This window comes from Chinchilla lanigera, unplaced genomic scaffold, assembly GCF_000276665.1.
Source record: "Chinchilla lanigera isolate Chin_1 unplaced genomic scaffold, ChiLan1.0 scaffold00017, whole genome shotgun sequence".
Taxonomy (NCBI): domain Eukaryota; kingdom Metazoa; phylum Chordata; class Mammalia; order Rodentia; family Chinchillidae; genus Chinchilla; species Chinchilla lanigera.
The window spans coordinates 18128341-18154562 of NW_004955418.1; the positions used below are offsets into that span (position 1 = coordinate 18128341).

The 26222-nt window shown below is 37.5% G+C and overlaps 1 protein-coding gene across 2 annotated transcripts in view; it reads left to right on the top strand.

The window, feature by feature from the left end:
* Kiaa0825 (KIAA0825 ortholog) overlaps nucleotides 1–26222 on the top strand; it is a 384762-nt gene that overhangs the window by 309700 nt on the left and 48840 nt on the right. Inside the window, exon 20 of one of the 2 annotated variants that reach the window (XM_013512985.1) lies at nucleotides 8910–10105. The exons of the other annotated variant lie outside the window; for it this stretch is intronic. Within the exon in view, the coding sequence (XP_013368439.1) occupies nucleotides 8910–8919 (10 nt within the window). The 3' untranslated portion in view covers nucleotides 8920–10105. Of the gene's footprint in view, nucleotides 1–8909; nucleotides 10106–26222 lie in introns of those variants that run through there. 2 annotated transcript variants of the gene reach the window in all.

Sequence of the window (26222 nt, forward strand, 5' to 3'; positions counted from 1 at the left end):
CTGCCAAGAGGAGTCATGAAGATGGGAAGTGAGACCAGATAAAGCCCCCCATGTCCCACCTGCACGACCCACCCACGCATCCGGAGAAGGGTGCTTTGCTACCCCCCTAGGTAGTTCTCAAGCCTACCAAGCTGACAATCCAGCTTGACCATCACAAATTCAATAGACAATATCAAAGACTGCTGATTGTAGGAACAGCAACATTAGATGATGATTTAGAAACGGGGTGGTAGATATTGGAAGAAACAGACCTTTGTGCTTAGTGATTAGCTCTGCATAATGGGAAGGTGTAAGAAAATTATGTTTTCTAATCTGTGTAATTTAACTTTTTTAACTAGATGGTGTATTACTTTGCTAAAATTTTGTTCCTTTTCTTAAATTTTAGTTTTAATTCAAGTACCCAAAAGTACAAATAAGCAGTCCAGGATAATATAAAAGTGGCATCCTGATATCAAAGGCTCAAAACATAGCCAAGGAAATTTGTATTTTGTCTACATTAGGCTATTCTACAGAAACAAACATTTCCAAGTTATAGAGGCTTTAAAAATAAAAATTTATTCCCTGAACAGACTATGATGCTTAAGTTTTATTCCCTTCTAATTTCTGTCAAGGATGTTGTGGAAATCTAGATGCCTAATTGAAAAAAATTTTTTAATTAATTTTTGTTATAAAAGTTGAGTTTAAAAGAAAGTTGAGTTATATTCCCACAAGGAGAATGCCTTTGTCAGTTCAGGCTTCTATCCAAATACTTTTACATGGGGTAACTTGAACAGGAAACATCTATTTCTCACAGTTCTGAAGCTGGGAAATCTAAGAGCAAGGTGTCAGCAGGTTTTGGTGAGGGCATACTTTGTGCTTTGCAGGTGACCATCTTGTATCCTGTCATGACAGAAAGCAGAGTAAAGAGAGTATCCTTTGGCACCTCTTCTTTTTCAAAGCACTATTCCATTCATGAAATCTCCACCCTTATGAAAAAGTTCCTCCCAAATGCCATGTTGCCTAATCATTACAGTAAAGTTTAAAATAGAAATCATAAGAATTTGAGAAAGGACACAAACATTCTATTTGTAATGGGAGCAGGAGGACCAAAGCAGAAAAGTTTCAGTTAAAGGTGAAGAACAAAACAATGAATGGTCAGTACTGGTTAAAATGTATATCAGTTAGCTGATACCTGATATCCACAAGTCAGAGGAGGAGAGGGTTGATTTGGGCTCACAATTTCAGTCCATAGTTGCTACAAGGCAGAAACATCATGGCAGACGGGCATGGTGGACAAAAGCTCCTCACCTCATGGTGTTCCGGAAGCAGAGGACAAGGGAAGAGCTAGAAGGGAAGGTGCTGGAGAGGAAATGTAGTCTGCAATGTCATGTCCACATGACCCACTCCCTCCATCTAGGCCCGCCTCCCGAGAGCCGGATTGCTATGATCTCATATCTCACTAACAGGGTTGGAGCCGCCACTATCCAGTGACCTCTCCAAGACTCAGAATCCAGTCAAACTGACAGTCAAGATTCACCACCACAAAGTGGAAGCAGTTTACTTCCCTTTAGCAGTAACTTCAGCATTTCCAGGATTTCTAATTTCCCCTCCTTTCTTCTGAATCCCAGAAGTAGCTGCCATTTCTAATGCTATTTTTCTTAAATGTATGTATCTATGAGTTTAATCTCTCCTGTTATTTGAATGTAAGAAAACTTTTTATGTCATACAGTATTTCAATTGCCCTTCTTTAAGAGATTATCTGACATTAGGATTTTGCACATGAAGGTGCTTGGTAAATGTATGTAAAGCAATTTGCCCATGCAGAACAAATGTAAATTACAGCTGTGACCTAAAGCAGACTGAGGGAGAGGAACCTCTTGTCTTCTCAGGGCTGTCATACAATAATCAGAGTAGAAAAAAGTGGAGAAATGAAGAAGGCAAAAGAGAGGAAGAAAGAGAGGAAGTTGCAGGCTTCTATAAGCAGATAAAGTAGAAAAGAGCTGCCTCTTGAGGAGAGAGAATAGGACTAGAACAATTTCTAGCAAAGCAACACTGAGCCATCAGCAGAACCCAAATGAGAGTGTACAAAGTGGCACAGTCCTCCCAGAGTACATCCCTGACACCTGGGGTCCCAAACTAACACACTTACTGCTAGGCCTTAGCCATTGTTAGGGGTGATCGCTCTGTACCTCTTCTTTCAGAAATGGCAGATTACTTACCCCAACATAGCCAATAAAATTGAGCCTTAGTAATTATCAAAAACATGTGTGGTCACCATTTCTAGGGTGAGTTTGCCCTTCTCTGGTCCAAGTTAATTGCAGTAGGGAGTTATGGAACCTTTACTGGTGGAGAAAAAAAATGTAATGCTACTTAAAGAAAAAAATTTAAACATGTTCTCTTCTGCAAAAATTTGCATTTTGATAATATTTTATTTGTATCTTTTTAAATGTCATGACAAGAAGTGAATTTGATTTTTGAAAAGGAATCATTTTGAATAATTAAACATGAATAACTCTAATTAGAAGAAAATAATTATAGGTTGGACATAGCTTTTTTAACTGCAAAGTATGGAAAAAGACTATTGAAAAAATAACGCCACCTGATAGATGTTCAGATGAATGTGAAAGGGGCTTTTCTTTGAATTAATCTTCATCTAAAGCATCTTAAATGCCTGCCATTAGAGTGCATTCACATCACTACAGGACAAAAATTATTAGTAAGCGTATGTTGTTGGTCAGAGAATCTTCAGTGTAATAATTAAAGAAGACACCTTTAGTGCTTCCTAGAAGAGAAAATATAACTTCTCTTCTTCCTTTCATAGTAACACTTTCCAGGTCAGAAAGCGTTATTTGTATATCAGAGGAATGCTTAGAAAACTGTACATGTAGGTGAACATACTCATTTCACTCAGAAAATGTTTGTCAAATGAGTCCTGAAAGTGCAGCTCAGTGACAGACCACTCACTTTCCTAGCAGACCCTGGATTTGATTCCCTCAGTGAAAGGAAAATGTTTGTGAGATGGTTATCATGACAGAGCTGCACTTGTGGGTCCTGCCTCCTGTAGGGATGGGCCTGAGGCAAACAGATGAGAAGAGCTAAAGACAGGTGCCATTTGCAGTTGATTTCTGTTCCATAAAGGCCATCAGCAGGAGCTTGATGTGGGCCCCAGGAGGTACATGTTAAGTATGGCACACTAGATAACTAGCTGGTACCTGACTTGAAGGAGTCTCAGGGTGCCTCTTTAAGGGTTTTGTTAGTGTTAACCTCATTCATGTCACAGGACCGTAACATGGTAAAAAGAAAGGTAGAAATAACTTTTTTAAAAATTTTTTTAAAATTTTTTTATTTTAAGATAAAAGGAGGGAAACATTAACAGACATACAACATTTTACAACATATCACAAGCACAGTACAGAAATAACTTTTAAAAGTTAAAAATGACAACAAAATCATCAGGTTTTGTTTGGGCAACTTGGAGGATTTGGGTGGGCGAGGGGGAAATGGGGAGATGTAGGTCAAGGTTATACAGTGGCAGCAATATAGGATAAGTAGGTCTAGAGATCTAATGTATAAAGTGAAGACTATAGTTAAGAATATTGTATTGTACTTGGGATTTTGGCTGAAAGTACATTTTAGGTGCTCTTCACACAAAAGGGCAATTAGATGACATGGTGGCTATGTTGGTTTGTTTGACTATAGTAACCACTTCTCTGTGCGTATCAAAATATCATGCTACACATCTTAAACATATACAATAAAATGTAGTATTAATATATTGGATTTTTTACAGATAAATATACTGACAATATTAGAAATGAAAAGTGTCATATATGGCTAAATAAAACATAACTTACATGATATAAATGGTCCCACCTGCTTAAAAAAATGGCAGTGCCCCTTCATCTTTTTACATCATCTTCTGCATTCTTTCGTTTTCTCTCCTTATCTGAAATAATGAGTGAAACATTATCTTTATTGAATCAAAATTAAAATATATGTTAGTTGTCTGGAAAATAAGCCCCAAAGACTCTTTAAACTTCCACTAACGATAGGCATGAGTTCTTTGATCTGGCTAGTTAAAGCAATTTGTTTTTCTGTACGAGTCCAGTGGATTTCTACAGCACCTGTCTAGGTAGTAATAGGTGATTTTCAAGGTTCCTTTTGACCCTAAGATGTTTTACTGCAGGTGATCCTGTGGCTTTAGAGAAAAAAGAACTGAGATCACTGAACGGAAGTGATAAAGTGACATCATAAAAAATAGTTATATACTTCACAGTTTTGCCTAGAACTGGAAGGCAAAGGTATAGGTAAGAAAAATAGAGGCTGACATAGTAACTAGCGAGCAACATACATCCATACATGGATCTAAGCCTTACATTTCTTCTTACTGAGCAGGGAAAGTGGATTTCACCAAAAAAGGCAAGGAACATAAGGAAGGAGGTAAAGGACAGAAAGCTATGTATTTGTTCCTTGGTGATAGGAACTCAAAAACAAAAATAAGGGTATGGGTGCCTAATTGACTTAACTTGATTTCCATACACTTGTAAGTTCACTCGGCCAAGGAACTACGCTCAAGCCTCTTGGTGACAAAGTGAATCCTGACTGAAAGTAAGTGGGGCCTGTAGTGATTTCTACTCTTCTTGTCTACTGAGTCTAAAATAGACCACATATTAGCCCACAAAACATGTTTAAGTGTAGAGTATTGAAATCATCCCATGCTTACTATCTGGCCAGATTACAATGAAAATGGAAATCAATTACAAAAGAAATCACAAAAACTACATAAACACGTGAAAATTAAACACGCTTCTGAACAACCAATAGGTCACAGATTAAATTAAAGATGAAATTAAATAGTATATACAATTGAAAGATAATGTCGATACAACATACCAGAACTTATGGAACACAGTGAAAGCAGTCATACAAAAGAGATTGATAGCAACAAACTCTCATATAAGGAAAATAGAACAAACTCAAATAAACAACCTAATGTTGAACCTCAAACTTGTAGAAAAAGAAGAACAAATCAAACTCAAAACTCTTACAAGGGAGGAAATTATAATGATAAGGGCAGAAAGTAATGTAATTGAGACTAAAAAAAATATAAAGAATCAATGAATTGAAAATTTTGTTATTTGAAAGAATAAGTAAAATTGAGAAACCATTAAATAACCTCATATAAAAGAGGAAAGAAAAACACAAATAAAAGCAATTAGGAATGAAAAGGGGAAAATCACAATGGAGCCTACAGAAATCCAGAGGATCATCAAAATCTACTATGAGAACCTATATTCTAACTAAATGGAAAACACAGAAGAAATGGACAGATTCCTAGACACAATCAAGTGGTCAAACTAAATCAAAAAGATATAAAAATTCTAAATAACCCAATATCAGCCAATGAAATTGAAAATGTAATTACAAATTTTCCAACAAAGAAAACCCCAGGGCCTGATGAACTCACTGTTGAATTTTATGAGAAATTTAAAGAAGATCTAATGTTACTAATGCTGAAACTCTTTAAGGAAATTGAAAGGGAAGCAATAATTCCAAAATCATTCCTGGAAGCAAATATTTGCACCGATGCTAAAACCGGAAAAAAAAAACAACCAAAAAGAAAACTACAGGCCAATCTCTTTAATAAACTATGTGCAAAAATCCTCAATAAGCTACTAGCAAACAGAATGCAACAAATCATCAGAAGATTATACACCATGACCAAGTAGGATTCATAACAGGGATGTAGGGATGGTTCATCATATGCAAATTAATACATGTACTAAACCATATTAACAGAACTAAAGACAAAAATCACATGATCATCTAAAGAGATGCACAAAAAGCATTTGATAAAGTCCAACACACTCATGATAAAAATTCTTTTTTTTGGTTTTTCTCTGGTACTGGGAACCGAACTCACGACCTTGCGCTTGCCAGGCAGGCGCTTTTGCCACTGAGCTAAATCCCCAGCCCCTCATGATAAAAATTCTACAGAAAATTGGAGTGCATGGTCTTTACCTCAATCTGATAAAAGCCAACTACAATAAACCAAAGCTAACATCACACTAAATGGTCAAAAACTGAAAGCTTTCACTCTAAAATCAGTAACAAGACAGAGAGGTCCACAGTCATCACTCCTGTTCAATAAAGTTCTGGAAACATTAAGCAGAGCAATTAGACAAGAAAAAGATATAAAAGGAAAAAGGATAGAAGAGGAGGAAGTTAAATTATCACTATTTGCAGATGACATGATACTCTACATAGAAGATGCCCAAAACTCCACCAAAAGTTTGTAGACTTAATAATCATATTTAGCAGGGTAGCTGGATACAAAGTCTACACTCAAAAATCAATAGCATCCCTGTACACAGAAGCTTACAGAAAGAGAAATCAGGGAAACCACAGTCATCCTTATAGCATCCAAAAAATTGAAATACTTGGGAATCAATCTAACAAAGGAAGTAAAAGATCTATATATTGAAACTTACAGTACTCTGAAAAAGGAGATTGAAAAGGATGTCAGAAAATGAAAAGATATCCCTTGCTTATGATTAGGAAGAACCAACATAGTCAAAATGCCTGTACTCCCAAAAACCGTTATACAGATTTAATGCAATCCCAATAAAATATCATTAGCATACTTTGCAGAACTAGAGAAAGCATTCCTGAAATTCATTTTGGACCAGAAGTGAACTAGAATAGCAAAAGGATTTCTGGGCAATAAAGGCAAATAAGGGGGCATCGTAATCCCTGACCTGAAATTATATGATAAAGTTACTGTAAAAAAATCAGCACGGTACTGGCAAGAACACAAACCTGAGCGTCCATGGAAGAGATTAGAAGATGCAGCCACAAATCCAAACAACTTATCTTTGGCAAAGTTGCCAAACAGGTTCACCGGAGAAAGATAGCCTCTTTAATAAATAGTGCTGGTAAAACAGGCTTTCCACATTCCAAAGACTAAAACTAGACCCACACCTCTCACCGTGCACTAAACTAACATCAAAATCAACCAAAAATCTAAATTTTAAAACAGAAACATTAAATTTACTGGAAAAGAAAATAGGCAGATATCTTCAAGACGCAGGTGTAGGCAAAGACTTCATGAACAAAACACAGACCACATCAGAAATACTACAATCAATAAATAGGATCTCACCTTATTAAAATTATGCTTTTGCATGACAAAAGAAATTAATAACAGAATGAAAAGACAAACCACAGAATGGGAAAGAATGATAGCCAATTGTCCCTCACACAAAGGACTTATATCTATAACATATAAAGAGTTGAAAACAATCAGACCCCCAAAATTAAAAGATCCAATCCAAAAATGAACATCTGAGATGAATATACACTTCTCAGATGAAGAAATACAAATGGCAAACAAACACATGAAAAAATGTTCAACATCATTGGTCATTCAAGAGATGAAAGTTAGAATAACACTGAGATTCCACCTTAGCCCAGAAAGAATGGCTATCATCAAAAAAATCAATCAGTAGCAAATGCTAGACGAGCTGTGAGGAAAAAGGAACCCTTCTCCACTGCTGGTGAGAATGCAGACTGGTGCAACCACTGTAGAAATCATTATGGAGATTCCTCACAAAGCTACAATTAGAGGTCCTATTTGACCTAGCTATTCCCTTTCTGGATATTTTCCCAGAATAATTAAAAACATCACACCACAGCAATATATGTGCACCCATATTTATAGCAGCAAAATTTGTAATAAATAAATCTTGGAAACAACCCAAATGCCCATAAACCAAGAAATGGATAAAAAAGGATGTGGGGATTTTTTATACAATGGAGTACTACTTAACCATAAAGAACAATGAATTTGAGACTTTTATAAGTAAATGGATGCAACTTGAAACCATATTCATAAGTGAAAAAAATCAGACCCACGTGTAAACATTATATTATCTCACTAGTGTGAGAAACTGAACCAGTAAATAAGATCCAAAAAGTACAATAGATATTGTGAATTTGGAAGAAACTGTTCAAAAGAAAGGAGGAACTGGGATGGGGAAAAGAGGAAAGGAAGGGAAGGAAAAGGAAAAATTATGTATGTATACAAGGTAGTTTAATTATACAGCTGGTTTCTCTTGGTTCATTGGAAGGAAAAGTTTATGCTAATATTGTTTGGACAATATTTCTTGCCATATACTTGTACTCTGAATAACTACTTCAAAGATAATAATATGCAATAGATTAATTATTGTCACTGTCTTACTAGCCTACTTCAAAACTGTTTTCTTGTTATTTTTATTTTTTCTCTCTTTAAAATAAAAAGGTTCTTAATGAAATCTGAATTAAAATTCATAGGACGTTTGTTAGTTTTCTCATATATGATATGTAATATTTCAACTTGATGACATCAGATATATTCATACAGATCATATTTTTATACAAAACTTTATAGAGCATAATCTAGTGAACATATTTTGTAATCTATTTTTGATATTACACATTAAAAATTGTTTTGTCTTAGGTTAATTGTACTCAATTAGTGAACTCTTCATGCAGTATTTAGTATGCATAAGCTTAGTGATATATTAACTGGTTTAAAAACATAAAGATGAATATAATGTGTACATAAATGTCAGGAGCCAAAAACCAAATAAGGTAAATCAAAGAACAAAAGAAACCTATTAGTTTAGGGCAGATAAATAATATCCACTTAGAAAATTACCAAATTTAATGAAAAGAAATAATTTCATGTGGTTCTTGAAGTATGAGTAGGATTTTAGTAAATGATGTTGGAAAGAAATATCCAGGTAGTGAGAAAGGCATGTAAATTAGGGCTTGCAAGCAGGGCCCATGAATAAATCCTTGGATGAACAATGCAATTCGGTTAGAGCAGGAGATCAACCCTGTGATACATTGGAAATAGACCACTTCAGGAATGTTTGCATCCACAGATTGGCTTAGTTCAACAGTCATTCTTTGAATCTGCCCTGACTGAGAACCCGCTCTGCCAAAACAGGAAAATAAAAGATGAAAAGGTACACGCAGTCTTTGTCCTCAGTTCACTCACAGTGAGGTAAATGCTTTCAAGTCTTTTGGTTATGAAGATACGCTTGGAATGCTGTTGGAAGTACCTAAGTCAGTCTAGACTTTCCTAAAGCAGACTGCTATGAATATAGTCTAGATGGACAAGCAGGAAGTAGGTGAAAATGGAAACAAAGGTGTCCAAAACACAGAGTGAAAATCATGAACAAAACCACAAGGTGTGAAATAACATTTCAGTTGGGAAACTATAAATAGATCAGGATTCCAAAAGTATTCACCTAAGTTGTTATGGGGAGTTTCATAACTGTTCCAATACTTTTATTTTGATTTTTGATGTGATACTGAGGAGGAAATACAGTTATTTGGTTTTCTTTGTTGGCTCCAAACCCTTTATTTCAACTTTGGAGTTATGGTGTTCCATTTCCAGAAAACCTACATGTTTACTTTAAGTGTCTTATTGTTATTTTTCTATGTCATGATTTTGTAACCAAACATGGCATATAATCAACATTTTCTGAATTTTATTACCTTAATTTAATGAGCCCCATAATTGTATATTGGATAATATAACCAAGAGTTATATGATTGTCCAACACCAGGAGGTTTGCACCATTCCCACCTTTTTGTTTTAATATGAAAATCTTTTGCCCTATAAGTGAATTTGAGTATAATTCATACATTTCTCTTAGGTGGTACATACCTGTAGACTTAGCGATGAGACGACTGAGGCAGGAAGATCATGAGTTCAAAGCCAGCTTAGGCTGCATATCGTGCTGAAGCCTGGAATGGACTACATAGTCAGACCCTCCCTAAAAAAATAAATGTATGAGTGAAAGAGTAATAAAATAAATTAAATACAGGTCTATGTGCAATATAGGTATGTGTGACTAAATCTGCTGTTAAGTAGCCACTAGTTTTGCCCATGAGGACCCTGGGTATGTAAATAACTCATGTGACGTTAGGATTTCATTCATTCCTTGATTAAGTGGCAAGTATTGGTTACTATGGAACCTCAATTTTCATGCCTCCTGATCATACAACTATTTTCAGCTACCATGGAAACAAAACATGTGAAATCAGATACCACTGAGGATGGATATTTGTAAGAGCAAAGCCTTTTATTCTCTTTGATAAGTTCCTTCCTTATGCTATTATGTCATTTCTAAGGCAATAAAAAATGACATATAAGATTATTTGATGTCTGTAATCAATAAATAAAATATAAAATTGAAATGTGAATGATCTAAGTTTGAAATATTTCCTTCAGTTATTGAGATATCTGATCTCTGAAATGTTTGAAAAACTGCCTCAATACTCAACCCCTATGTGTATATATAGTAAAAGAGGGAGAAAAGTTATTTGAAATGTTCATATTTTCCTCCTAAGTCAACATGGATGTGTCATAATATTTTTTTGTTTTATGGGACTCATTTGCAGTTGATGCAGAATTTTAAAGTGCAGATAATCACAATAATTAAGGAGTACATGTGTAAATGAGCGCTGATTCAAGTTACTTAATTAACATAGATTCACGGAAATTTGGCAATGGGAGGATTAAAATACGGATTTTAATTTAATCTGTTTCTGTCCTTTCCAGTTCTCATAAACTATCACCAAGTAAAGGGCAATGGTAGGGAATTAGAAATGTGTAAAGAAATCAGCAAGCTATTCCTGCTTTTGGGGGGCCTGTCTATCCTATCCTTCTCCTTATCCTTCTCCCACATAGGGAAGTTCTTAAAAATAATTCTTGGAAAGTTTTCTATGTACAGTAAGTGAGGAGATGGAGAGAGATCACTCTCCTTGCCAAATGCAGACCCTGGGATGCTGATGTTGATCTGCTCAGGCCAGACTAAACCCTCCAGTGTAGGAAGAAGCTGGCCAGGCTGGCCCCATGTCTCCCAGCACCAAGAAGTCACTGTCTTCTATCCCATATCACTCTATTACTCAAATTATTCACTCTATTCCTCTTGCCTGATGTTAGACATCAAGTAAGAAAGCCAAAATGGCACCAGCTAAACAGAACTCCCACTCCAGCGACATGGGACCCCACTATTTCTCCTGGCAGTCTTTAACAGGTGTTTTCTATTCGCACTGCTACCACACCCTCATCATCCCATAGACTCTAAGGATCTATATTCAGATCTCAGCCTATAGCTCTTCAATTTCCTCCTCCAGTGATCTTCTTCATTGCTTTTCCCATAGCCTTGGCCTGCTCTTTGCCCTCTGCAGTTGAAGAGAATGTATAACTGACTAGGGATACATGAACCAGCCAATCTGCAGCTGCCAGAATAAAGTTCAGGTAAGGTTGGAGTAGCACAGCCTCTTTCAGTTAGCATGGGCTGACTTGTCCTCCCCAAATACACCAACATGGGCAGTGAGACACTTCAGACATTGACTCAAAGTACCAAGAGCTCAGCTTGGTGACAGTGTCCACAATTGCAAATGTGAATCTAACACTTACCCAGGAAGTCAAGGGCATGAGAGTCCACAAGGATGCCGAGGAGTTTACATGATGAGATGGCCAGGGAAGGCTTTACAAAGCCTAGAGATGAGGACTAAGGAGGAACAAAGGATGCTGATGGGGTTTATCAGACAGAGTGGAGGACAGCCAGGAGAGAAGAAGGCAGGGAAGCTTGGGTTCAGTAAGAAGGAGTTTTCATCAGTTCAAACCCCAGAAAGGTCAAGACGGACTAGGAATAAAATTGAAACAAATAGATGACTATGACCACATGGAAATGCATTTAGCTCATTGTTGTTAAGAAGCTTGCTAAAGGGCCAGGAATATAGCTCAAAGGAATCCTGCCTGCCTGGAAAGCACAAGGTCCCGAGTTCAATTCCCAGTACAAAAACAAAAAAAAAAAGAAGAAGAAGAAGCTTGTTGAAGAATGAAGAAGAAAAGAAAAAAAGAAATCTAGAAAGGGAGTAACAAGAGAAAAGGCAGAGACTCATTAGAAAAAAAAACTAAGAAAGCAATAACTAGGATGACAAAAGCAAGTGGGCTTTAGGAAGATTAATCAGGGAAAATGGAGAGTAGGTAGAAAGGAAAAAAACAGAAGGACTTTAGTTCCTGCATCCTTTCTTCCATCTTTATCTGAAATTTAGTTTAAACACAAACGTAGTGCTACACTGTCAGTTTTTCAGCTTATCAATTTTTATAAATACTTGACTCTTCCCAACCTCCACACTGCTCTGCCTTGGGGATCAGATCTTAGCCAAATCTTCTTTGCTCCTTATTTTTTATTAAAATGACTAATTAGATAAAACATTTGAGATTCACCTCAGTAGTGAGGTTGCTTAGCACGTGGAGATCATGGGTTCATTCCGAGCACCAAATCCTCTTTGCACTGTGCCACCTTCAGGGTCCCTTGTCTCCATCCCTAAGCCACTGGCCTTGCTTCTGTGCTGTTGGGCTGCTTGTGTTGGCCTCTCCACAGGCTTATGTAAAGCACCTGCCAGATGAAAATTGCTGCTGCATGCACACTTGGTCCACTTTGCTTACTTCTGTCTTCAGCTTCTGTCCTCATTGGTAATAAACTCAGACATCTTTTCTACAGCTAACCTTATGTCTTCCAAATGCCCCCTTTGTCCCTCTTTTCCTTTCCCTCATTGTCATTATCTCTTGCTTTCTCATTTCCTGAACTCTTGTCATGTACTGCTTTCTGGCAATTTGGGAAGTCAGGCTGCTGATGCTTTCCTTTCTATTCTCTTGGTTTTTAAAATTATCTGGTTGTTGTATTTCATTAATGAATAAAAATATGGAAGGAAGTTAATGTCACTTTACCATTTTGATTTAGATTACCCTCTTCCTGAACAAATATTGCATTTCATGTATATGATCCAAAATGTTTTGGTGCTCTTTCATTGTCAAAACTCAGGCTATGCTCTCATGTAACCATAAGGAAAACAGTCTGTCTCCATCTCCATCTGTCTCTGTCTCTGTCTCTGTCTCTGCTTATCTCTGTCTGTCTTAGTTACTTTTCTCTCATCGCTGAGACAAAATACCCAGCATCCAAAACTGAAGAAGGAAAGTGTTATTTAGCTCACAGTTTGTGGAGGTTTTGGTTCATACTTGGCTGGCTCCAAGGCAGAGTGGCACATGGCAGAGGGCAACAGTTCAAGGCAGCAGAAGATAACCAAAGCAACAAGAGCAAAAGAGGGAGAGCAAGCCTCTTTTCTGTCCTTATATTGTAAGCAGGCTACCCCCACCCAGGGGGGGTGTGTAGCACCCCCACCATCTCCGTGGCCTCTTCTTGCACAGGATGAGGGTGTTTCAGAGAAGACTCTGGCCTCTGCTGAGTCACTTAGTTAAACTTCTAAACCTCTCAAGCTGACATAATGTATCAACCATGGCACTCTCTCTCTCTCTCTCTCTCTCTCTCTCTCTCTCTCTCTCTCTCTGTGTGTGTGTGTGTGTGTGTGTGTGTGTGTGTGTGTGTGTGTGATTTGAAGATGGTCCTCAAAACTTAGTACCTGGTCACAAGTACTTAAATACATACTACTACCTTTCAACAGAACTGAGGGACTTTAACTCCTAGAAAGTTAAGGTAATCCTGTAAGTCAGTTGAAGCAATTAAGACATCAGCAAAGGTTCTGTTTGCAGGGGAGAGTAGGAAAAATTAAGATTTGGTTAAGGCCAGAGAAAAAGTCCCCAGGGCCAGGGGAATTTCTGAGAGTGCAAGTCCCGGGGTCACTAGAATGAAATGCTTGGAGCAACTACATCCAGCAGGATGTCTTCAAGTATCTGATTAAGGGAAGGGTGGGGTGATGCTTACATTAAGAAAAGATTCTAAAGTGAGGCCAGGATGAAATGAAAAGCAAATTCTCTGATATCCTTAGTGTGCCTCCGTAATGAGTCTTTGGTTATCTTTCCTTTTGACGGTTTTATTTCCATTTCCTTCCAAATAAATATTTCCCCAGTTACTTGATAAGTGGAAAGAAAGGTAGAACCTTCAAAGAAATGATCTTTTCCAGGTGTGACACTAGTTGAAATGGCAGGAGAAAATTATAGGAGACATTGCTTCACATATTTATGCACATACCCATTCATCTCTTTTAAAACTTTAATTGAAAGTATAATGTCTATACTAGGCACTTTGGCACTTTGGAGCAAATAAGTCACCATTTCAGTCACCCTGGGGCTTAAGTAGTCTGTACACAGACAAACAGAATGGTGTAGTCTAACACGTTAGGTATAGGTGCTCCCTGAAACACTGGAGGGGCATGCACCCCAAGTACCAGCAATAGCAAAGACTTCACAGCAGGAATGGCATTTAGTATTGAAATGAGGGAAGCTGGCCAAGTGAACATAGAGGGAAAGGGCACAGAAAAAAAGGCAAAGAAAGAAGTAACACCCAATCCAGAAAGCAGCACCATCAAGGTGATAAAGAACACTAGATTACTGATGGCAGGTAGGCAAGTCAGACAGTTATGATGAAAGTAAACTATGACTCTGGGTTCTATCGTAAAGCCTTTTGTATGTTATTCAAAGAATTATAATTGTCCTGAGGACCACAGGGACCAACTGGAAAGTTCTAGATAGGGAAGTGACTTGGCCAAATTTGCTTTTGGAAAGTTGGTTCTGAGAAGTGGCGATGGGATTTAGAGGGGCGGTCATGATCAGAGGACACCTATTTGGAAGCAATTCTAGTCAGAGATAGTGATGGACTAAATTACATCAGCAGATGCAGGAATTCATTCCAGAGTTATTAATAAGTAAAATCAGTAGGACTTGGTAGTTTTTCAGACCAATAGAGAAAGGAAAGTTGGCCACTGGTTGAATGATATCCTTTACTGAGGTAGAAAACACCTGGGATAGTTAACTGGATTGTTGATTTGATTGGCTTGGGAGCTGCCCTTGGGATTAGTGAAGAATACTTCCGGGTGTGTCTGAGTGGGTCATGGAGGTGCGACCTTGGGTACCAAATCTGGTCCCTTGCTCCTTCTCCTCTGGAGCTGTTCCTATGGTCTGCGTCCTGCAGCCATGAGGCAAGCAGCGTTCTTCTGCCACTCCCCTCTGCTAAGGTGCTCCATGTACATCCCCTAAAAAAACATACACTAAAATCTCTCCTCCTTTAAGGTGTGGGAGTCAGGCACCATGCCCCAGCATTAGGAAAGCTGACCAATGCAACACTGGGGAAAAAGTCTGCTTTGAGAGTGAAAGCTTGTGAAATACTCAAGAGTCAACAGATGTGGATTAAAGTCTGTCATCTTCATCAAGTTACTTACCTTAGATTGCCTCAATTTCCTTATCTATTAAGTGAGGATCATAATACCTGCTTTATAGAGCTATTTATACCATTAAATGAGATAATACATAGTGTGTTTTATACAATAACTGGGGGCTTAGAAGTACTGTAAATAATATTATTATATTATTGATATTATTTAACATTTTATTGAGGTAGTAGTTCTCTATTGCGTTTTTACATATCTTCTGATAGCCTTCCTCTGAGACTATCTTTTCAAGGATGTTTGAATAGAAAATAGTCTTGTAAGATATCACAGGATAGAAAACAAAATTTGTTTCTCTCCATAGGATAATAGAGATAATGGCTCCATTGAAGGCAAGATCCCTGGGAAGAACAGTGTTCTTTCTCACCTTGTGTGATGCCATGCCTTCTTTGCCTTCCTAAACAACTCCTAACTTCTATACTTCTGCATTATCAAATGCCCCACTCGTAGACTGGTTAGCTGTGACACAATCCCACTGCATTTGCAGGGTATGACTGGGACACGGTTTATTGCTCGCAAGGGACTTAGACTGGAGGAGGGTAACAAATGTGAAATTGAAGGTCATGCCACCCACAGCAGGAACAGTAGTTAAGGTCTTTGCTTCTGTCCTATGACCAAGTGTCTTCTGCTAGTATGTGAGACTCGCGGGCTACTTCATTAGCTTGCAAGCTGTGGTGGATTGACAACTGGTAGTCAACTTGTAACACCCAGCTGAAATGAAACTAGCAGGGTGCTGAGTGTGGGGAGCTACCTGAGGATTGTTGCGGGTACCATAAGAGGCAGAACTGGAGAAGAAGAAGAGGGGCTGTTAGGGAGTTGTTGGTTTTCTTGGAGGAGCTTGTTGTGCTGGCTTTCCTGATGAACTTGGCTGTTCTCATGTCAAAGGAGCTTGGTACCTTGATGTCACTGAAAATTGCTATGGTTCATTTTGTAGGAGCTCTGGTCCTTACTTTTAGCATTCCTTCTGGCTCCAGAGGGAAAGATGGTGCACTATTCAGTGTCCTGGAGAAGCTTGTCACACTGGCTACACCAATATGGACGAGGCTCTTCTCATTGGAGGAGCTCAGTACCTCATTGTTGATGAGGATGGCTGTGGTACCTTTCAGGGGAGCTCTGGTTCTTATTTTGAGCATCACTGCCTGGCTCCAGTGCAGATCTCTCAGCCTGCTAGCACAGACTTTCTAGCCTTTGCCACTGAACTTTGGACCTTCCTAGTGCAGATCTGTGAAACAGACTTTCATGAGGCGCTGTCATGGGCGCTTGGCCTGCAGTTGGACTCATGGGGGGCATTGTTATTGGCTCTAGGTCTTCAGCTCTACTCATGCAGGACATTGCTGTGGGATCCAGGCCCTTAGCTGGATTCTTTGATCTTAGTATGTGAACAGATTTCCTGCATTTTTTTTATATATGACTCTTTGGGTGACTATTAGAAAATAATCTTATAAATTATGTGTCCTATATTGTTCCCCTTGCAAAACTCCAAACTACAGTACAAGCTGAGTACAATCTCAGACCTTTCACTTTTCTTAATAAAGTTGTCTGTTAAATGTAGACATGTGCGTTATGAAGCCTCAATACAGTTGTTTCTGAGGACACTATTTCCCAGTCTTGACAATGAACACTTTTCATAATTCTGATTATGGACAGTATATAAACAGGAGTTCATGAGATAAGGGGTTTCATTTTACTCTGAAGAAGTTTTTGTTTGTTTAGGGGGCAAATGTGTCTTTGTTTTTTTGTTTGTTTGTTTCGGTACTGCTATTGAACTCAGGACTTTGCATTTGCTGGGCAGGCAGTGTGCCAATGAGCTATACCCCTGGCCCCAAATGTGTCTTATAGTGCATAATTATTATGAAGTATCACAAGAGCACATTCAAATCATACAGAATATTTTTAGTATTAACAATCAGTGAATGGCAGGAATAGGTTAAGGCAGCTATTGTCTAGCAAATTCATTCTATGTGTTAATAGAAGAAAAAAACATTATATGTTGATTTATACACTGGGTAATCTCTTACCTAACTTCCCAGTGGGTTTTTTCTTTTCAGATATGGGTGCATCATTTCAAAAGGAAACCAGTGTTTATTTTTTATGTCATTTTTTATGACATCTAGTCACATCTCAGAATGTCATCGAGGGTATGTTTTGTAAGGAAATATAAGGCAGCACTTAAAGCAAATTATGAATGTTAACTTGGATCAAATCTGAGCAAGTGATCCACTACCGGACATGGTTTGCAAACTAGAAATAAAAAGGGGCAGAATGCAAAGACGATGAAAGAAAAATGAGTTGCAGGTAGAATTCAGATAGTAGACAAAATGTAAAAAAGATGGATTTTACTTTATAGTCTAAGACAAGAATGAGATAAAAGGGAAAGAAAGTACCAGATCTCGTGTGCTTTCATGGAGGAAGCTGGAAATAGCATACAGGATGGAGAGAAATAAGAACCAAGTAGGCAAGGCTTCTTAGAACAAGCAGCACTGACCACATAAAAGAAGGTATTGGCCGTGACGATGTAGGAATTTAACTCTGAGTCTGTGTTACCCAGAAGAGGTGTTCAGGGTTTTTAGATTATAGATGTCACTTTCTGTGGCAGAAGTAAAACCTGAGCAATATTAAATGAACGTTGAAATTGCACTAATAGTATTTCTAAGCTCTACATTGTTTGAGTTTATTTCCATTCTTAGAAAAGCTCTGGGCCAAAGACCAGAAATGAAATGGAAAATAAGCCACCAAAAAAGCCAAGGAGAATGGAAGCCAGGAGCTCAGATGTTGATCTTTCTTGACGGTATTGTTTCCTTTCTTATTCCTGGGTGGTAGAAGCCAAGATGGAGCAACAATAAAATGGTTTAGTCTTGGACACATGGCCAAGACATAAAACACTGTCATATTTACAATAACGAAGGCATCAGGCTTTCTTTTATTTGTGCCCTGTATCTTTGTGTTTATTACTCAGTTAAATAAAGCCTCTTGTCATTATATTCCAGGCAAAGCTGCTAACCGGAAATCTCAAATCCACACCTTCGACTTAATTTTTAAATACCGTTGCCTCTTTGATCTATTACATCTCTGAATGTAATTATGAGGTCTGACTCAGTGCCCTGCCATTGCTTCTACTGTTCTTCTTGCTCTTTATATGCTTTGTAAAAAGGGGAAAAAAAAAAAAAGGAAAGGAAAGAATATTCTATTGCTTTTAAAGGAAGCTCTCTTTTCATTAGTTCATTGAAAAGTGTCACCTTCTACTACTTGTTGTTCCTTGGGTCTTTTTATTCTTTGTCTCATGAACAGGCACAGTTGTCACGTCTACATTCTGCAAATATAGCTTGCAGAGCAGGTTTCCTAGGCATATAATTTTCGAGAGTGCCAGACATAAGAATGATTCTCAGGCCATTTGATAAGTTCCTTGTTACATCTCCTCATTTGCTTCCTTCCCAAAGAGATTTTTGATTTTTGCCTGGGACGTGCTTATCAGCTCAAAGCTGTGCAGCATCATTACGGTATGAGGGTTTTCTTCTGCAGCAGCGCGTGCGCTAACCTTGAATGAAGCGGTTGCTAATCATGTTGCACTAAGCAAATAAAAGTCAGAACCGACCTAATCTTGCTTGCCTAATATCCGTTTCTGCAGACTTCGAGTGTAATGTTCTAATCACTGGCGCAAAACAGCCAATTAATTTGCTTTCCCTACGTGTTTTTACTGGCCAAGATGCGTAGGGGAGCAGTGTGTTCGGTCATAATCATGCTCCACGACGATGGGAAATGTTCCCTTTGAGCTTCCAATCATTAGGCCAGCTGAAGTGAGGACAAGCCCATTGACAAGTGAGAATGGCAATAATTTATTTTCTATTGATGGCTTGTGACAAATCATGTCGAAGCAGTGGCTGCATACTGTGGGGCTGCGCTAAGGAAGGCTGTGATGGGCAAAGATGAAACCCTTCACAGCTCATTTAGTCCAAATGTAGCCACCTGGGTGGTGAATCGGTTCAACATACCAGCCCAGGCATTCCAGCACAAAATTAGATCGCTAACAGGCAGGCCATATAGGGGTTCCTAGAAGGCATTAATCAACAGGGTTGAGCTGTCAAAATGCAGAGTCTGAAATTAAGAAACACCAAAAGGAAGGAAATGTGGCAATGCTGTCAAAAAAAATCAAGAATGTGATTCCTGCTGCAGGATTCTAGCCACCATTAAAAAGGCTTACAAGCAAAATGAATTATAAAGGGGCTAAAAGGGGCACTGCCCCTACTAAAAGTGCTTCCTAAGATTTTTATACACTTTAATTAGTAGAAGCAGCATGAGGATTTATGTAAGCATGTGCACAGCCTTTTTCAGCTCAACACTGACAGGTCGGATTAAATATAAGTCCTATCCACCCCACAGCATAGTTCATCTCTTATTTAAATTTCCCTTCTACCCAGACCTACTGAAGTGCAGAGCATTTGATGTCTCTCAGCTGCCTCTGAATACTGTACTTCAAACTCTGCAGAATTCTTGGGCCTGTACAGCTTAGTTTCTGAACACTGTTTTTGGTAGAACGGAGATTTCTAGAATCTGGCAATGTGCACTGTTTATACAAGTGCATTTGTGTGCATGTGTGTTCATTTGATTAAATTTTATCAGTATGGTTTTCTTTTGAAGGCTCATTATCTGTTTTCATGGTATAAAAAGCATTTAATGCCATAAACAAATCCAGTCAGAGTTTCTTAAACTAGGCAAGTTTTCACTGAGAAAAACATGCAAAGATTTTATTGCATAAAAATATACAGTCTAGACTCTGAAGAATTTTTTTTCAGTCCTTACTTGGGTGCTTGTCAAAGTGTTCCCTAAGAGCGAGGATATTCATTGAAAATACAGATGCACAGATGCAGATCTCTTCTACCTTGGACAAATCCCTGGGCTGGCCTGGGAACTCGAGGTTTAACAGGGTTCTCAGAATGATCCTCAGTGTATGGTGAAACTTGAAGACTACTTTTTCTTAAATAAATTTGCTCCAGTCTGTGTTCAAATTCAAACACTTACTTCTTTATTGTACTCCCTAACATGTCTCTCTCGGGCATGCTGTGCCCCATTAGTTCACAAACACTAATACATTCACAAGCCCATGCCTTTGATCATGCTGTGCCCTTCATCTTGAACGCCTCCAAACCCAGGCCCCTTGTTCCCTCCTCTGAGATGCTCACTCCTACATGAAACCTTCTCCATAATTCTCAGCTGGAGGTACATTTTCTGGCCTCTTTGCTATCCTCTACTTTGCACTTTTCATGGTGTTGCAACCTTGCCTTTCCTTACAGTTACCTGTATGCATGCTTGATCTTCCGGTTACCAGGTGATTCCCTCTTTGACACTCATGCCCTCTATGCCCACTAATACCTCACTGCACTCGACTCATTGCCTTGCCTCACTACACAGACTTTGTAGCATCTGAACTACTAAATAATGGATGATGGCTCATTCGAACCAAAACTTTATACTTTTAAGCCATTCCTCAAGGTAAGTGCTTAGAATTCTCATTAGAATCTTAAAAGGGGGTCTCTGTGTGGATGAAAATACATGTGGTCTATTATTTTATTTGTCTGTGAAATGTTCGGCCTCATATTTTCAAACTTAGCCTTAGTGTTCTTTTCCCTGAAAGAATTATGCATATCTCAAATCTGTGGTTGAAGCAGATATGTAAAATGAATTTATTATGCAAAAAAATAAAGTACATTACAGTCTACTACTACAAACCATTTGCTCTGTAACTGTTTCAGATATGCATGATAAAGCAAAAACTAGCAACTAAATCCCTTAAAATTATTGATATAAGATATAATGATTTAACCAATAGTCAAAGGCTTTGACTGTGTCTAATCTAAGACTAATACCATAGATCATAATCTAGCTGAAAGCCTGGGAGCCATAGTTTGGCTTTTTCATGACTTAAGAAAGAAATCTGACTTTATTTTAAGGCAAAGGTAGTACAAGAGAAATTATAAAAAGACATGGACAAATGCTATCTGTTTTATCATTCTTAAAAGTTGTATTTCTTCTCAATCCATATCATAATTGTCTGAAAGTCCCATTTTTACCTATAATATAGCATTGTCTTTAGATATGAAAGAAAAAAAGGGAACGAACATTTGCAGTATATTTGGAAAAATGTAACAATTCAAGCGAATTTGCGTCAAACTTGATCTAATCAGAAGAATAACTTATTATCTGTCTCAGGCTCCAGTTACAGTCAGCCTTGAGGAGCTGGAACTGAGATGCCTCCCACGTTATTTGAGTGCCAGAGATAATTTGGGTAGAACCAGGGTAGGGATTTGGGAAAGTAGCCTTTGAAAAATAAAACGATATATAACTCATCTCTCTCACACCATGGGTTGTTCAGGACTGTTAGGTGTGGGAGCTGCTTTGGGGGACCACACATTGCACCAATGTTTCTATCACAGTTTAGTCAACATTTCAGTTATTTTGCGGTGACACACTGGATAATTATAATAGTACAGAGTATGGTACTACATTTTAACTTGTATTAGAGTTCTTGGTAATGAGTATCTAGGGAGTCCCTAGGTATAAGCAAAACCTAATTAGAATAAAATCCCATCACTGGCTCAATTTTTTAATTGCAAAGTAAAAAACAAAAACAATCCCTGATAGAACAACACAGTATCATTTCAAAATCAATACCTAAAAAATGATACTGATTTTGAAATATACTCTCTGCTTCTCCAACCAAAACAAGCAAACAAACCAATAATTGGTGTGTGGTATTTTTCAATAGAACTGATTTGATCCTTTGCTGATTCCTCCATTCCAGAATGTATCATCCCTAAAACTGTTTTCATAAATGTTACATGTCACAGGAGGATGCAAGGAGTGAGAGCTTAGCCCTTAAGAGTTGCTGTAGAGTGATGAGACATATATATACGTGTATATATATATATATATTTAATGTTTCTCAGTGCTTATCTAGCACACTGCTTTATTCTTACATATATATACACTTACATATACATATTATATATATGTAAGAATAAAAGCAGTGTGCTAGATAATCACTGAGAAACAGAAAGAGATGAAAAGAAATCATGGTATGAGTTTCAGGAAGCCTTTAATGTGTGAGAAATATTTGGGCACTGAAGTAAAGGTTCTTAACATTGACCTTATGGAGTTCATGATACAAGAACCCAAAGAACTCTTAAAGAAAACACTAAGAGCAAACATTCAAGAAGGCTTTTTTGATGGAGACACAGAGCATGACTAAACAAAAACCACCCTATCCTTTAGAAAAAATTCCTGCCTTCCCTATCAGCAAAAAGAAATCAATTTTGACCCACACATAAACCCAAAAGAAAAGAGCATAGTCATAAAGCAGATGGATACACCATAGGAATGCACCATAAAGAGGAATCGCATAGAGAAGAGGGACATGGGAAGTGTTTAGGAAAATATTCTCCAGGAATATTTCAAAGGAATGGCAGACAGCAGGACCTCTGGTGAGCCATCGGGAATTCAACAGTGACACAGTGCAAAAGCCGATGATGATGACTGAGCTGGAAGACTCAGGTTAGAAACAAAGGAGAAATTGGAATTCATGACATACATGAAAACCCTACTAAAGGCAATAAAAATCAGAATATGCAGGTCCTGAAAATAAAATCATGGAAGCTACAATTGAGAAATAGTGACAGGGAAAATAAATTTCACAAATCACTACAAAAGTATTATGGAGAAGAAAACAGATATAGCAGACAAAGGGGATGCAACAATTGCAAAATCACCAATTTCTATGAGAAAATGGCACAATAAATAGCATCGAAATGTATAACAAAACTTTCCTGAAGAAAGAAAGATTTGCTGTGTATATTGTAAGGGTCCTTTGTATCTGGAAAAAAACTTACTATAAGATAATCAACATGAAAATATATGCTAGTACAGTTTCTCATCTTTAAAAATGAAATTATGTGGACATCTCGGCTGAGAAAGGAAGTCACCTAAAATGGGGTTGATCAGATGTGTTTAAACTTTTTCGATGTAGCACTTTATGCCAGAGAACAGTGCATCCATGGTTACTGGGTTCTAGGGGTGAGAAAATATGATCCAACATATAAAGATGACAGTATCAAATAGGAAAGAGCTTAGGGATTATAGTATCTATGATAATTAATATGAGCAAGATCAAACTAAAATAGTATGTAAAAATATGTAAGATTAAGCAAACATGGACATCAAGGTTAGGTGTTATGAATCTTCAGAGTGTAAAAATAATTGCCTACATGCGTGCGCACACATATTCCTGCCAAGGTTGGAGAAACAGGGCGGTAAAGGGAGGAGCTGTGCAAGTTTTAGCAGGCCCCTTACAATCTGCTCCCATGATAGGGCCTGACTTTAGCTGCTCAGAATTCTCTCATGGTTTACTGCTTCTTCTATTTGAAGGAATTCTTAAGGAATTCTAGGAACACACAGTAAAGAAATATTTCTCTGAAGCACAGCAATTTTTTCTTTCATTTAATTGTCTTGGGAAAACTCTTCTTTTTTTATTCTTCAATTGCTTGAATTTTTTTCTCCATTTTTTAGTACTACCTATTTATAAGACAAAATGAATATATTCATTGTGGGAAACCCTACTTCCCCTTTTCTTTACTCTCAGCCGTAGGTCTCTTTCCTATCTCCAAAGACTACCTTCTTTTACTTGATTTATCATTTATTATTAAACCCAGAATTTATGAAATTATTTTTAAAAATACTTTCATCTTTTTGTTTTTGTGTGGACACAGAGGTCTGGGTGATGTTCAATAAATATTGAGGTTATTTCCAGATGGAAAGGCTTTGAGTGAGGACTAGTTGCTCTCTGTAAACAAGCACAGGTGAATAGTTTTATGAATAAATAATTTAAACTGCCTAAAAAATGGAACATCTTTCTGGTACTGTCTTGCAGATATTCTTCCTTGTCATTGCTTTTTGAAAAAAATTTTCCTGCTGAAAAGTAAAAGAAATGTAAAAACATTTAATACGCTTACACAGGATACTTACAGTGGCACAATATTAATCTTTGGGAAGATTGCAACAGAAGTTATTTTTACATAAAGAGTTTATAATTTACCGTGATGGCCTTTGATTTTTGCACTTGTTTGAATGTGATGGAGTTGCAAATAATCAAACTGAATTTTTAGGTAGCTCTTATTCCTCATCCAAATACAATCCACAGCTGTAAGTAATGTTTAATTTTTAGGAGTTTTTCAAGATAGAATATAATGGGGGCTGGAGTTTTAGCTCAGTGGCACAGTACCTGCCTGGCAAGCGCAAGGTTGTGAGTTCGATCCCTGGTACCGGAAAAATAAAAAAGATATAATATAATGTATTTGAAAACTAATTTAACTTGGATTTGACTTCTAAAAGAGTAAAGTGTCCATCTAAGCTATAATACTGCAAGAATATATTTTGTTGTATATCTCAAGTCACTGTCTTGGTTTAAAGAAAATCTTTAACTGAACTGACAATTATCAAAGGAGTATAAATTGTTCATACTTGCATAAACCATACTGCTCTGATCTATGGTCTAGATTTTATAAAATAACTTGTTATTGCCCTAATGATTCCTTTAAACTGAATCAGTTGTTCACAGATTTAGTTTTTCATTGAAATGTTTCTTTATAATCCCTGAATTTTATTTTCCCCTCTAAATATATTCTCATGTTTGGGATTCTGTCTATGTAGTTGTGGTGGGATTAACTTTACTTTTTATTACGATTTTCATGATAAAAGCTGAAATTTTTAAGATTATGATATCATTTCAAAATTGGCAAAGCTTCCAGCTTGACATATTATTTCTCGAAGTCTCTTTAAGAAGATAAGATGACAGGAGAAATCTGCAGTTACCTAGGTTTAATGTCAGACAATATATGGGAAAGAGATGAGGTACTGTATTTAATCTAATGAGCAATTTGCAGTACCTGGACAATTCAGATACTGCTAAATGGGTATTTGCTAAATGGGTAGCCTTCCATTATACTGTGTGTACTTGTTTTGTGATCTGACTAACTTTCTCTTCCCTTGTTTTTTTTTCTTTTACAGTAAAATTCAAACATTTGATTATTCACCTGCTGACCATCTTTAGCTAGCAGATAGCCTCCCTTTATTGCAGATTGGAAACGCTGTCTTGAAATCATAAATTTTGTTTCTTGGAACTAATCATGATATAATTGCAAAACCAATCATTCACAATCAGGACTATTAACACTTTTTAATCATCTAATAACAAACTGCTCACTGTAGTTGGGCTTGCAACTTTTAGTTTTCTGTATTATTTTGTCCTCTAAAGTAAAATGACAGCGTGAGCATGTTGCATAAAAACCAAGATCATCATTCTTTCACTGCCTATCACCCTGTTTATGCTTAACCAAGCATTTATTTATTAGTTCTTAATGGTAGGGGCTACAAGGTTACTACACCTGAGAGAAAAATCTGTTAGACAGGCTTTCTAATTAATCACAGGGAGGGTTCAGAAAGGTCTAACTATTTCTGTAAACTGAAGCATCTATCTGCTCTATTGCAAGTGTTAGTCACGAAAATGGCAGGTAGTGCTTTACTTCTCTAAGTTTCTGCAGTCCCATTAGGAATAATTAAGCTTTTACGTGTCTCTCTGTGTATACACGTGGATGCCATCATTAAAAGTAGGGCCTTTGCTGAGCACAGGTATGGGGACAGTTCTAAAAGAACCAGACGATGGGACTAATATCTTAGAAATGATAGTAAAATTCCACTCATGGTGCTCTGAATTGGAAGCCACCATCTCAGACCAAAGGCTCTGTGACAGACAAACCAGTACTAGTACACCCTGCTACTCAGGGGTTACCATTTCCAGAACCATTTGCACTAGTCTAGTCAGCTGGGACATGTGCCTTGCTTGTTAATTTTACTATGTTAACAAACAGAACCTACAGCGCCAGGTATCAGAGATTCAGGTGAAATCATAAGTTCATTGATAGTGCCAAGGCACTTTCCCAGTGAGC